General features: G+C 43.5%; 2 protein-coding genes across 2 annotated transcripts in view; one reads left to right on the forward strand and one right to left on the reverse strand.

The window, feature by feature from the left end:
- BMPR2 (bone morphogenetic protein receptor type 2) overlaps positions 1-2,542 on the forward strand; it is a 178,739-nt gene extending 176,197 nt beyond the window's left edge. Inside the window, exon 14 of the mRNA XM_084643386.1 lies at positions 1,082-2,542. The gene's annotated coding sequence lies outside the window, so the exon portion shown is untranslated. The remainder of the gene's footprint in view (positions 1-1,081) is intronic.
- The window catches only part of LOC311528396 (uncharacterized protein), a 69,266-nt gene that overhangs the window by 34,631 nt on the left and 19,621 nt on the right, over positions 1-15,014 (reverse strand). Inside the window, exons 3-5 of the mRNA XM_084643391.1 lie at positions 8,943-9,014; positions 8,764-8,854; positions 2,537-2,679 (exon numbers count right to left, since the gene is read on the reverse strand). Of these exons, the coding sequence (XP_084499517.1) occupies positions 2,537-2,679; positions 8,764-8,854; positions 8,943-9,014 (306 nt within the window). The remainder of the gene's footprint in view (positions 1-2,536; positions 2,680-8,763; positions 8,855-8,942; positions 9,015-15,014) is intronic.

The raw sequence follows: 15,014 nt of genomic DNA on the forward strand, positions 1-15,014 counted from the left end.
ACCATGATTGTGATCTATATAATCTGTAGTTACGGGTGCTTAGCACCTCTTAGGATTCGACCCTTTATCCATAATGAAATTTGCTTCCCACCTTTTTTGGTACATATAAAAAGAGTTCATAAACCATGGGCCAGCTATAAACACAGAAGTTGTAACCTGAACATCTGTCATGAGTAAAATTCATACATGTAAATCAGTACAGGAAAAGTGTTTTACATTATGCTGTGAATTATACATGCACACAGGCACTAACTTTTGTTTTTCCCGGTGGGTGCTCCACCCCCTGCTCCGCACCCTCCCCTGAGGCTCCACCTTCACCCCTCTCCTAACACCCCCCGCTGCTCACTCCTCTCCATTCCCTCTCCTGAGGCTGCCCCAACCGCCGCTCCCTCCTCTCTGCCCCTCCCTCTCCTAGCACCAGGGGCCAGCCTGAGAGCTGGTCAGCAGCCAGCCCCAGGGCTGGAACCAGTGTGGCTGGTGGATGCTGAGCATCCCATATTTTTTTTCCATGGGAGCTTGAGGCCCGGAGCACCCACAGAATTGGCGTCTATGTACTTGCACCAAATAATAGTTCCTTATTGCTACCACAGAGAAAATGATAAAGGAAAAAACAAGATTAAAACAACCTATAGTACAGATTAAATTTGTAGGCTGTGTCCTTATCCAGATGTCAGAACTCATCTGTAACAATCTAACAAAACATTCACCCGCAGATAGCTATCTCATTAGCCTATGAAAACTGGGCTGTAGATCCTTCAGCACTTTCTCTAAAGTCAGATTGTGGAATTTGCACTCAGGTGCGCAGCTCATCACTTGCATTTCTCAGCTGCTCATTACATTTTGTATGCATTACTTTTTAACCCTTTCTTACCGCAAAAGCTAGACATACTGCAAGGGAGCCATAACACATTTTTGTCTTTGAAATAGTTGTGTATGTATTTAGATGCATATGTGTTCTGCATTAATTCCATTTTTAAATACTATGTGTTAGGTATGAAATAGCCACATATAATGTCCTGATCAAACAGGCAGACTTTTTCACAGGCCATGTTTAAGTTGCGTCTTTTCCATATTGCAATAGAAATTGGACTACAACTATGAAACGAATACAATTCCTCCCAAATACTTAATATCCCTCCGAATGGAACCTGGTCACTGACTATGCCTGGACTGTGTGTACTTTGAAGAAAGGTAAAAAACGGGGAATACAGTTGATATGAAATGCATTTGAAGCTGAATAATTGAAGGTTGTTGGGGTTTTTTTTAAACATTAAAATTAGTCTGAAATAAATCTAAGATATTTAAAGAGTAATATTTGGCATTTTCTTTTACAAGACCTTTGTGATGTTATAGCTAAGGTTATGTGTGCACTTCCAATATAAATCCAATTTTTCACAGGGCCCTAAATCTACTGAAAAAAATTCTCTTCATGGGTTAGAAGTTATACAAAGCTTCAGGTCAGGAATATATCTGTTTGGTTTTGGTTTTGTGTTTTTAATTTTTAAAATGTAGTTTAGTTTTGGTGTAAAATAATAATTAAACAGATGTAACATTTTGGGCTTCCTTCGGCTCTCGCTGAAGTCAGTGATAAAACTTTCAATGACTTTTGGCAGGATCAAGCTTTTGGCTCTCCTGGGAATCAGAATGGGAATTCTATTTGGTATAACTTTATCTGAGAAATAGTTTGTATCTAATCAGTTAGGACTTGATTCAATTTCCACTAAAGTCAGTGGGAGTCTTGCCACTGATTTCAGTGGAAGCAAGATCAGGTCCCCTGGCCTTCTTTACAGTAGATTTTTCCCCCTTTTATAATTTCTCATCATTGTTACTACTGGTATAGTGCCAATAGCGGGAATGCTAACGTACACGGGCCACTTCTGGGTGCTGGCATTTTGAGCAGGGTTAGCTAACATTCTAACGAAAGCTGCAGCAGCAGGTCCACGCTAGTCCAGCCATGACAGCGGAGCTGCACCAGTGGTAGCACTGGCAGGACATTTTAAGATAAAGGGCCTGTTTCTCATTAACTATAAGGTTCCTTTTTAGAGATCTGGGCTCTGATGTAGTCACAGCCATTGTCCAGGATTCATATTTAAACATGTTTTACTTTATTGTACATGCCAATGCCATTTTAAATAATCTTACTCTGTAGCTCAAGTGGTTTAATTTACATAATTGCAAAATAAAATAGAACCCAATGAACTGTTGACCTGTAATAATCTGAAGTTGACAGTGATTCCAAAGGTGCCATTCTAGTTAATTTCAATACATAATCCATGTTTCAACAAATTCAGTAATTGGCCTAGGTTTGGAAAAGCTCCTTCAAATCTCTTCCATTCTCTTGGGAAATTAATCCATGAGTTTGGGGACCAGGGGCAGAGTTGTAGGGGTGGCTAATTGGCTATTTTACAATTTACAATGAAAAGTCGTGGGCATTCCCACACTTTTGCCATTTTGTTAAAGATAGAAACTAGCTCCTTTCTTTATAGTTTAGTAGTTCGGGGGGCTTCCAAAAGTTAGCTTTTCACAGTTTACTTACTCGTTTTTCAGGCAGAGTAGTAATTTTCAAGATTTCTTTCTGGAGCACTAGATTCAATCTTGTTTGTTCAGAACTTGGTGATGATGTAGTCTGCAGCCTAATCGTAGTATGTTTTAGGCTCCCACATGCATGTTTGGTCACCTCTGAAAGGAAAGGAAATAGTTAATGGGATCAATTAACATTAAGGTTGTGAGGAAAGCAGGTAAGGCCAAGTTAATACTGACTTCATTTGTCACTTATTTTCCTGGTTTGTGGCTTTTATTGCTCTCTCTCTCTCGCACGCACACACACGCGTGCACACACACACGAAATATATTTTAAAAGATTTTTGTACGAATTTTTTCTTGTCTGCTTCTTGTCCTTAAAGGAAAATATGTTGTATTCACATTTATATATGCTGGAATCTTACCTCACAATTGTTGCTGGTTACTTTTTTTCCACAATATACAAGGACAATGGCCAAACCCTGATTCGTAGGGTTTGGTGTTTTGCAGAAGCTGAAGTGTGGAGATGTGAAACTGCTGTTCTCCTTATGAAAGAAAGGAAAACTATAACCCTAGAGAGCATTAATTTCTGAATGAGCTTTTCTGGGGGAAATAGTAATTTTGGAGTATCATCAGAACCCTTTTGCTAATGGGTATTGTTGGGTTTTTTTCTCTCAAATTACAGATGAAATATCATGTATGAATTTATAAATAGTTACTTTGTTATTTTCCTTTTGTATAAGCTGCCCAGTACCTCGCTATGCTGTATAAGTTGTGTTTTATGAAACAGTGTGAGTATGAACTCTTAAAAGCTAATTACTTTTCCTTTTTTAATCATCTGTGGATGCCACTATGAAAGCTGACATCGATAAGCCACTACAGAGTTTTCTATGAATACTTGTAAGAAAATGCTTTGTTACATATGAACCTAAATAAAAAGATTGTATTGATACAAACACAGGGATAAGAACATTTAAAGACTATTCTTTAGGTTTAAAAGGCTTGCTGTAAAACGGTGCATTATTCCATTTATTAAAGATCATATTCATGACAAAGTGTGGACTTTTGTGAGTTTGTGACAGTATCATTAACTCTTATTAGCGTAAGCTGTTCCTAGGTACAAGAGCAAGGCCACTACTGTGGAGGGGGAGGTAGGTAAAATCGTACTGGCTAAATCATGTGACCGTTGTAGACGTTTTGGTCTTGATCCTGCCCAGAGGAAGTGTGCAGTATTGCATGTATTAAGTACTAACCAAACAAAAAAGAACAAATGCGTTCAAATGATTTCAGATTAAAACTAGAATCTTTTCCCATCACCCATAAATAGGAAGTTCATCATTTATCAGTTGGATTTGGCCAAAAGTGTTTACACTGTGCTGAACTTGGACTGAGTGCATGAATCTAATCTTTTAGCTCCAAAGTCTACCACCAAAGCAAAATCAGTTGTAGTTGGGAGTTTATCCTATAGCAGATATAATTAAACTTTTTAGAGGAAGGGAAGAACGTCCCACTGGTTAGGGCACTTGCGTACGACTTCTGAGACCTGGGCTCAAGTCTCTGTTTTACCACAGACTTCCTGTGTGACCTTGGACAAGTCACTTGTCTTTAGGTCCCCCATTTTCAAAATGAGGATAACACCATTGAGAGATAAACACATTAAATACGGTGAGGTGCTGAGATTGATGGTAATGGAGGCCATATATGTACCTGAGAGAGAGAGGGTCTCATTATTTCCCATATAAAGCAATGATTCTCCTTATGGCCCAAGGTGTGTCTGCCTCTGCAGGCTAGAGTAGAAAGTGCGGCTGTAACCCAGAATACCTTGCATAGGAGGCAGCACACATTGAATGCCATGGGGGGAGAGCCAACATGCACTGCACACCCCATGTTGATACTTGGCATAAACCTCTTAACCTGCCAAAGCCCAAATGTGAGAACCAAAATGAAGGCTGCAAACATGTTACTACTGGAGCAGCACAGGTGCTGCCATATAGGACAGTCCATCTAGTGCCATGTTCTGTGTCCAATAGTGACTAGTAACTACTGCTTCAGAGGAAGAAATCTGTTTTAGAGGAAGGAACTACTGCAATAAGGAGTTATGAGATAACCTGCATCTAGGGGGAAAAGTTTGCTCCCAAGTTCCAGCAGCAGTTACCTTGTGCCTGAAGCTTGAGGGTTTAATGCCCTCTGAACTCCATGTTTAGTTTATTAATATTTCCTAGTATAATTTTAGCTATTCCTGTTGTTCACATACATCTAATCCTTTCTGAAGCCTCTGGATCCTTCACATAAAAGGGACATGGAAAATGGCAAGCTGGATATTAAAATAATTATTGATGTGGGAAAAGTCTGGAAACTTACTTCTAAATCACATTGCCATGAAGCATAAAACAAATCTTATTATCTTGCTACTGTGCTTTTGTTAATTTGACTGAATCTAAGCTACACATTGAAACTACAAAGCCTGTTGTGCTTTGCTCATGTTAAGAGTGTGAGAGAAATTGTTACCATTTTTGTTTTGGTCTGTACGTGAATAGTTATTGCAGACCATTGACTTTTATTTCATATTTGCTTCTCTGCAATTCTGTATTTGGGTCTGTTTTCTACCCCCAAATAAAAATATAATTTTTTTAAAGGCACTTTGACTCACGCTCTGATGTTATCTTGACTGTGAAATACACAGTCTAGAGTCAAAGTCTCCATGAAAGAGAGAAAGCAGAGTGTCGTGCTCTGTTGCACTCTCAGCATGTGGAAAGGCAAGGAGATATCTTACATTTATAAGTGCAGAACACCTCCCTGACATTTAAACCACAGAAGGGCAGTGGAAGCTGAGGACACGGTACAAGACCCAAGCTGGATTTTCTGGGGTATGTCTATCTATTCTTTGGTTATTCCAAATTTCTGGCCAGAAATTTAGAGGGGGTCATCCCCAGGATGTCAAAATCAGACTGAGTTATCTCCCAGGCAGATCTTGATGCCCAACCTCACTCAGGCTCTGTTGGGTTAGGTTTACTCTACTTTGTATCACCTGAATCGTCTCTGGGGCAGTAGTGCACTACCAGGGAGGATGAGACAACCTGTCCTTCCCTTCTTTCTCCAGGCTGAAGGTAGCTTGTTTGGAGTTTCTTGCTCTTCTATACCTGCAAGGGTAACAACGAGATCTGGTTCCATGATGCACTACATAAGACCATACCGATCTGAGACCTTGTCCTCTAGCCCCTATTACTTTTCTTCTTTAAATCAAGATGTGTTGGTAGAGAGTGGGCACACAGTACCAGTAGCTGCTAGACTGCCATTTGCCTGTATTTGCTGTGTTTCCAAACCCAGGTGGGAGTCTGAAGCAGTTGGACAGCAATCCTCATTGGCTCAATATAGCTGAACAGTGGAATGCAGCCATGAACTGGGCAATGCTGTGCAAGAACAAGGGGGCCACCACTAGAAAGTGATGTTGTGAGAGGAAACCGCCTTATTGTCTTCATAGTGCATACACATTCACTGGTGCACTCACTCTGCTCTTCTCAGGCCAAGGGCACCACAAACTGCACCCTGTGGGGTCCGGAATGGACTGCAGATGAGGAAGCCTCCAATAGCACCTAAACTCAACTACTGCCATGTGACCTGAGTTATAAACACTTGGAGCCAGAGCTGGTGATCCTTCCACCAATCCAAGAGCAGTCAGGAGCCCAGATTCCACAGAAATCATAGCAAGAGCAGGATGAATAATGTATTTTTTCATTCACTGGTGTAATCAAGTCCAGTCATGGCTAGTCGCCTTCTCATGGCCAAGCGGGCTGCACAGCTCTCTGTCTAGACTAGCACCCCTTGTCAATGGTTGCGCCAGTGCTCTAGCGGTTTCTCTCCCTGGTAACACGGCCCTCCGAGCAGGTCACATCTGTAGTTCACCCCTTCTGGGGTCCCAACTGTCCCAAACTAACAGTCGGAAAATATCTTTAGCAGAAACAAAAATCCTTCCAACCCTCTCTGGGGCTCTTCAGCAATATTCCCTAGGGAGAGGAGGACACCCCCAAGAACCCCTAGACCAGGGGTGGGCAAACGTTTTGGCCCGAGGGCCACATCAGGGTGCGAGTGTGTATGGAGGGTCGGGTAGGGAAGGCTGTGCCTAGCCCCTGCCCCCTATCCGCCCCTTCCCACTCTCTGACTGCCCCCCTCAGAACCCCTGACCCATCCAACCCCCCCACTCCGTGTCCCCTGACCATCCCTTCCCGGGACCCCTCGCCCCAACTGCCCCCTGGGACCCCACTCCCTATCCTACCCCCCGACAGGCCCTCTGGGACTCCCACACCTAGCCAACCCCCTGTCCCCTGACCGCCCCCTCCAGAACCCCTGACCCATCCAACCCCCCAGCTCCTTGTCACCTGACTGCCCCTCTGATCCCTATCCACACCCCTGCCCCTGACAGGCCCCCCCGGGATCCCACCCCCTATCCAACCCTCCCCGTCCCCTGACTGCCCCGACCCCTATTTCCACCCCCGCCTCCTGACAAGCCCCCCGGGGACTCCCACGCCTATCAAACTGCTCCCTGTCCCCTGACTGCCCCCTGGGACCTCCTGCCCCCTTATCCAACCCCCGTCGATCCCTGCCCCCTTACCATGCAGCTCAGAGTGGCAGGAGCTCACCGCCCAGCCAGAGCCAGCTGAGCTGCCCGCGTGGCTGCACAGGATGGGGGACAGCAGGGGAGAGACCGGGGGCTAGCCTTCCTGGCCAGGAGCTCAAGAACTGCGTCAGAGGGGCCAGCAGGCTGTAGTTTGCCCACCTCTGCCCTAGACAATGCCGCTTTCTAGGGGATCCCTGGTATTTATGCCCTACAGTGTGACTGTAAATGTCTTCTTTATCAATCAGTTATTGTTATTTTTGCATCTGTTCTGGCTGAAAATCCTGTTGGAATATTTCAGATCTGTGACACTGATGAAACAATGGTTAGAAATATCAAACAGAGTAATGAAATTAAATTATATGGAAAATGCACCTGGCAAGTGTCCATGCCCTGAGATGGCAGCAGAGCGACCCAAGTGAACAATCAGACACTTTCTTTGCAGAGGCTAAAATGGTCATCTTCACAAACCCATCCATGTCCAGCAGCAGCCTAAGTAATCTGAGGTCTCTGAAATCAAGGTGAAATGGAAAAGGACCAAGTGATAGCTCTGCAGTGGGGCCATGGATGAGCTGAGCCCCACACTACAGAGATGCTGCTGGAACTGATAGGAGAACAACTTACGGTCCCGCCCTCAGTTAGGATTTTCTCTTTAAACTTGCATCCTGATTGTTCCCAACTCCTCCCTCTTCCCTCCAGGATTCTCTATGGGCAGGACAGGCTTTTCCTGCTGTCACAGCAAGAAAAGAATCTGATACTTCCAGGGTCCCACCCCTGTCTCCATGAGGTCAGTGTTCTGTGACAGTTGGGGCAGGATCTGTGGCAGGAAGGGAGGTGGCCTTGCTCCGTGACATGGAAAAGAGAGTGGCTGGGCAGCAGCCCCATTCTCTGCTATGCCCTCCCCAGAGCCTCCCTCCGGTGCAAGACCTGTTGGAAAGAAACTTTTGTTTTGGGGGAGGGGGAGAAGACTTTGAAAATGTCTCTCTAGATGCTGTCCTGCTCCCAATGGTGTCAATGAGGGACTCACTCTTGGCAGATTGTCAGTGAGGTTCCAGTGGAAGCAGGATCAGACCCGAGATTTCATGCAGAGGAAAGCTTATAGATCTGTCAAAGTTTCAAACTCCTAGACAAAGATTTAAGCCCAGAGAGGACTGCACCTGGCAGAAGGTACTCTAAGGCAAAGCACAGATGGCCTGTGGCTTGGAAGCACATGAAAAGCTGGATCAAATATGAGTATCTTCTCTTGACTGATAGCTTCTAGTATCAACTTCTGTGACATCAGGTTGCAAACACAAAACAAGATCAGAGCCAATGGTATAGTCAGGAGGAGGGTAAATTCCCTCCAGCATTTCTAAGGGCAGCAAGAGCCACTTGAAGCTTCAGTTACTCTTGTAACCAGGCTGGGTCCTTCTGCTTCACGCATCCAACAGGACAATGTAGAACATGCAGCTTCTTTCATTAGCCACTTTTGAGTAAGCTGGATGCTCCAGCCCGTAATGAAGTCTATGCTGGGCCCTATCCAATGCTTCCGTAAGGCTTAGAAATGGGATTTACTTGTGGCCCCTCGTTTCTGTTTAAGGCAAATGGCTGTACTTTCATGCATCACAGCCCCTGACTTACTTCCCACTCACCTTTCTGTGAGGTCCCATCCCGTAGCTCTGACCTCTCCATCGTTTTCAGAGTCACCATTTTCCTCAGAGGCCTGTATTCCGCCAGGAACACCTAAAAGAGGGGACGGGCAGTGGAATTAGTCACACAGCTGAGTGTCACTTTTTAAGGGCCACTCTCGTACGTCTTTTAGGAAATGTACCTTTCTAAACCAGCCTTTCCCCCGGACAGCAGAGAACCAGAAGTGCCACACCACAGGGAGATGCTCTGAGAACTGTAAGACACAGAGTTAGCAATTAAGGGCTTAGAGCATTGCAACAAACTGCAAATTGTGGAGAGTGACCATGAAAATAGCCAGACAATGCTGGAGTTCTTGATACCTTCCCTGCAGCTCAGACTTCTAGCCACACTCTGGAGAAGCTAGCTGCTCCAGTGCTGCAGAGCTGGGAGATATGCTGCAAGAGAGTGCAAGTCACTCTGGTTATTTACTGCCTAGTACTGTGCCTATTAATTGCGGCTGGTTTCAAGGATGCTGGAACAGGGGAGGCCAGAGGGCCATGGCCCTCCCACTTTTTACCAGTCAAAAGGGCGAGCGATGGGGGGCGGGAGCAGAGAGGAGCGAGTGGGAGGCGAGGTCTTGGGAGGAAGAGGCAGTGCAAGGGCGGGGTCATGGGGGAATGGGCAGCGTGAGGGCTTGGGGAGAAGGGGTGAGGCCTTGGAGGCAGCACAGAGGGGTGGGGCCACAGTTTCGGCATCTGTGGCTCCCACACTTTTAGGGCACCTCTACCGCTCCTGGGCTGGTTTGGCTCATGTGGCAGCATCTCCACTTTCTCCATGTAAGAATTTGCCAGCCAGCCTTCCCTGCTCCTCAGCAACATCTCTGTGACCCGCCCCATTGGATGGGTGGGGAAAAGACAATGGCAGCGGAGCTAAAAGCCAGCTGTAGTGCCGCTGCTTGGAAGAACCAATGAGCAGTACATGGCTGTAGTGCGTGTACTCACCCTACTGCTCCCTGGGGGACTGTGGAGTCTGATATCTCAACCTTCTGAGAGAGTGGGTGGCCATATCCCCTGGCCAGTCTGTTCTGTTCCCAGTCCTGCCTTCAGGAGAGAAGTACGCAGCAAAGGGGACAGAATCTGTAGATCTTTGATGTTAAGACCCTGAGTTTACTCAGTGTGTCAGTGGAAGGAAGAATCTGGGCTCTTTTGTTCACGTTAACAGATACATAATGTAGTTATAGTCCCTTCCCCGACAGGAAAACCCAGCACTTAGGGAAATGCTCCTCTTGCACCCCATTGTTCCTAGCTCTATCCCCTGGAACTACTTTTGGTGCTTACACCCTTCAGATGTTTGAAGTGTCATGTTTTTGGTTAGCTACACTTATTTAGCTTTCTTCTCACTTGTCCATCTCTCCCTCTCCCTAATGCTTTTCATTCTCTGGACTCTTTCCACTTTGCCAATATCTCCGTTACTGAGCTAGCCACAACTGGGCACTAAGTTCTAGGTGTGATCACTACAGAGCCCTCATTCAAGAGACTTTGCCACCTAGCAGCCCCAAATTGCTCCAATCCACTGACTTCTACCAGCTCCTGTAGAAGCTTCAGCTTATGGAGCTTCCTTGAAGTCTGGTCCCACACCTTAGAGAACATAAATGAGCTGCGTGAACACTGTGATACACACCTGACAAGAGCAAGGAGACATTCAATACATTAAAAGGTGGCAAAATCTGAATTGGTAAAAGAATATACTTTTTCACACAATGGGTAATTCAATTGTGGAACTCATTCCCACCGGATATCATAGAGCCGAGAACTTAGCATGATTCAAAAAGGGATTGGTCATTTATATGGATAACAAGACTATCCAGATTTATCATAGTTAATTATAGCAAACATTTTGGAAAAGCTATCAAACCTCATGCTTCAGGATTTAAGCCAATCTCTACCTATTAAGAGAGCAGGATGAGACTTAGTAAAAGAGAAATTGCCCTATCTGGCACTGTGGGGTTCTTACATCTTTCTCTGAAGCATCTGGCACTGGCCACTGCCAGGGACAGAAAACTGATCCTTAGGTCTGATCCAATATGGTAATTTCCATCTTCCTACGTTCTTGCAATACAGGATTTCAACGCAAAATTCAACTATACTGTTATCCACCTTTGACCACTAGATGTCTCTGATTCCATATTCCAAGTACAGAGTACTGTAGCCTTTTTCCCCCTTTACAATTGCTGTGAAACGCTAGGATGCAGGTACTGAAAGGTATTTAGATGCCTAACTCCCATTGATTTAATGCAAGATAGATCCTCAAAGGTATTTAAGTACCTGGGCCTAGATGCCTGTGTCTTCTAGTTTTTTAGCTTCTAGCAACATGAACAAACTAACATGAATAAGTTTCCAGCAGTAGAATTTTCTTTTCTGTCCATGAAAAGAGTCCTGTAGTTGTCCATCTCTGCTGCAGCAGTGGTATAAGTCATGTTAAAGGAGAATTACATAGCAGGAAAGAGCACATTAGATGCCACATCTGAACAGCGTATGGTATAAATGCTGTTATCAGTAGTGGAAGAGAAGTTTCTAAATCCCCGTAGATTGCGTTGGAAACTCTCAAAAGATCAAACTGTCCCCCTCCAAGATGAATCTACAGGGAATTTCTGACAACAAATGTAGACAACATGGCAGTGCAGTTCAAAATTAGTGGGCTTCTACTCAGCAAGATGGTGAAAAGGAAACGATACATATTGAGGCAATCCTTATGTCAGGCTGAGACTTTACCAAACTACATAAAGACACAACTATAACTTTGTGGTAGGAAATTTCAGTTTGATCTCCACCAAGTATTTCTAAGCAGATCTTTTCCCAGAGACAAGAACTCCACCCTCCTTCTGCTAGTCTACTCAAATAGAGCTAATTGGTTTGTCCAACTAGAGGATTAGTACCTATACAACCAAAACTATTCCAAAATCTCTTCCTTTATAATGTGTAGAGGCCATATTGATTTGTATTTCATACTCCCTTTAATGTTATATAACAACCAACAAAACAAGACTGTGAACTCTTGAGGGCAAGGACCATGTTTTTACGACATTCTCTAAAACACAAGCATCTGTATAGCCATCTGCTATTAATCATTTATAGGTCATTTATCACCACAGTATGGTAATTGGATGATATCTGAGCTGCCATGGTTATTTCCTATTCTAAATATACTCATGGTATGGATAACTTTTAATAGCAGCCACAGTAAGTGCCACTTATAAAGCGTTCTCTCTCCTTATTCAAATGGAGTCTTCTGTCTTGACAGTGGAACCAGAGAAACACACTTTACATCTCCATATAATATGGGTCCCACTTCAATTGTGCTGCTATAATAAGCCATGTGACTAGGCTTTAAAAATCTTAAACTTTCCCAAATACACTTAAGGAAAAATAATTTGCTTGCTCATGGCTATGCCCCATGTTTAAAATTGGAAGATGCACTTTTTATCTCCAAATACAAATTAACATTCAGTACATTGTCGGCAACAGGTAAACTTATATATTTTATTTTCTTGTGCTTTGTTTAGATTGAAGAGGGGCTAGTGTCTGACTCCAAAACCAAAAATCAGTATGCTTCAGGAATCCTGTGGATAATATCTTTTTACTGCTGTTGAACCTCTCCCCAAACAGAAGTCCATAACAGATTTCAGTCGCTTCATTCTAGTTAAGGGAAAATGGACCACATTCCCTTCAGATGCTTTCTAGGCTGCTTCTTATCAGGCAGAGGGATGAGTTTTGAGTAACCCAAGTCCCTCATTCTCCTCAATAGCTGAATCTTGCCCACAATGAGGCTGTTTTTAAAGCTGTCTCTTAAATCAGATCATGACTTCATTATGTATGCTATAACCATGTAAATACATGTAGTGTGTTGACTCTTAAAGAAATTAGCCTGGTGCCTCTTCCTGAATAATTACTTTGTTATAAGCGGGGTGAAACCTTGTTATGGGGTTGAGTTAAAACCTCAATGAAATTATAGGTATGAACTTACTCTTCAATGAACAAAACTGCAAGGTTAAGGCTACTGGCAGAAAAAAAGACTGGGAGAGACATACAGCTGGAAGGAGCAGCATAAAGCACAGGATCTGACCCATGAAGAAACCTGTGGAAGAGGTTTTTGGGGTGTGGATGCAGGCTGAAAAAAGTATGCTTGGTACTGTGAAGAAAAAAAGCTATTTCCTGTTATTTGATTCTCCTCTGCATTCAGAGACACAGGATTTTCTGCATTCTTTGTAGATAAACAAAACTGCATCAAAGAAATACACGACTATCACTAATTTCTGCTCCCAAATGGAACATCCCCAGATCTCCAAACTTTTACTACTTACTTAGGTCAAAAGGGGCAATAATATGTTGCATATGGTGGGCTTGCAGGTGAAAGTACTGTCTGCTTTTGTAACACGGTTACACGGGAAAACAGGGTTTGCCAGACAAACATGCATTATCTAAATGGAGGTAAGTGGATCAAAGCGTTGGGATACTGTTTTATATTAAAATATTTTTTAAAAGACTTTAATAATGTAAATGTGCTGGTGCTTCTTGTTCAAATTTGTAACAGGATTTTATTTATGGTATCTACTTTGAGTTATATTCAAGCACACATCTATTGCTCAGCTTGCGTTTACATAAGTTAAACCACATAATATCAAAATATCTCACATCCTTCAGTCCATCCACCTCCCCAAATGCCAAGAAGAAAAATAAGTTTTACAGCTCTTCTGGAAGGTTAACAAATTGAGGATCTTGCAGACCTAGGTGCAAGTTTCAAAATCAAGGAAACGTCACAGTCCAAAGCTTTATTAGCAGTCCCTCCTGTTAAAAGAGAGACCAAGATGAAATCTAATCAGCTAAAAAAAAAGTAAAGTAATTGAATATTATGCCTGCTCCTGAGTCCCCCTAGGGGAATTGACTATACAGGGGATTTATATACAAAATTCTGTCAAATGGTTGTGGGGTGGAGTCTGATTTTTGGATTAGAATTAGAATTCTCTAATCTTTTAATTACAGCAATCATAGATGTTATTTGTAACAATAGCAGGTTAAAAAGATTAAGACACAAGTGTGACTTCTAAAGCATCCCTTTAAACCTGGAAGAGCTCGAACTCTATTGCTTACCATAATGGCTGTGCTGTTGCATGGGGAAAGAGGCAGTATCTTTGGTAGCCTCCTAACCCATTGATTTAGGTTTGGGACAAAGCTGTAATGTGTTTTGAAATTATTTTGAGTGTTGCCTGTTTTAACAGGTTTTTTCTTTTTAGCACAATGCTATTTTCTGTGTACATTAGGTTGAGTAGTGGACAGATTGAAGCGTTCTCCAACTGGTTTTTGAATGTTATAATTCTTGATGTCTAATTTGTGTCCATTTATTCTTTTACATAGAGACTGTCCAGTTTGACCAATGTACATGGCAGAGGGGCATTGCTGGTACATGATGGCATATATCACATTGGTAGATGTGCAGGTGAACGAGCCTCTGATAGTGTGGCTGATGTGATTAGGCCCTATGATGGTGTCCCCTGAATAGATATGTGGACACAGCTGGCAACGGGCTTTGTTGCAAGGATAGGTTCCTGGGTTAGTGGTTCTGTTGTGTGGTGTGTGGTTTGCTTCAGGTTGGGGGGCTGTCTGTAAGCAAGGACTGGCCTGACTCACAAGAACTGTGAGAGTGATGGGTCATCCTTCAAGATAGGTTGTAGATCCTTGATGATGTGCTGGAGAGGTTTTAGTTGGGGGTTAAAAGTGACAGCTAGTGGCATTCTGTTATTTTCTTTGTTGGGCCTGTCCTGTAGTAGGTGACTTCTGGGTACTCTTCTGGCTCTGTCAATCTGTTTCTTCACTTCAGCAGGTGGGTAGTGTAGTTGTAAGAATGCTTGATAGAGATCATGTAGGTGTTTGTCTCTGTTTGAGGGGTTGGAGCAAATGCGGTTGTATCGTAGAGCTCGGCTGTAGACGATGGATCGTGTGGTGTGGTGTGGTGTGGTCTGGATGAAAGCTGGAGGCATGTAGGTAGGAATAGCGGTCAGTAGGTTTCCGGTATAGGTTGGTGTTTATGTGACCATTGCTTATTAGCACCGTAATGTCCAGGAAGTGGATCTCTTGTGTGGATTGGTCCAGGCTGAGGTTGAGGGCGGGATGGAAATTGTTGAAATCATGGTGGAATTCCTTTTTTCCATGTGTCCAGAACCCTAACCCTAACCCTAACGAGTGTTGTGTATTTAGCTTTTCTTCGGCACTGTTTGCAA

This window comes from Lepidochelys olivacea (genome assembly GCF_965140295.1).
Source record: "Lepidochelys olivacea isolate rLepOli2 genome assembly, chromosome: 11".
Classification (NCBI taxonomy): domain Eukaryota; kingdom Metazoa; phylum Chordata; order Testudines; family Cheloniidae; genus Lepidochelys; species Lepidochelys olivacea.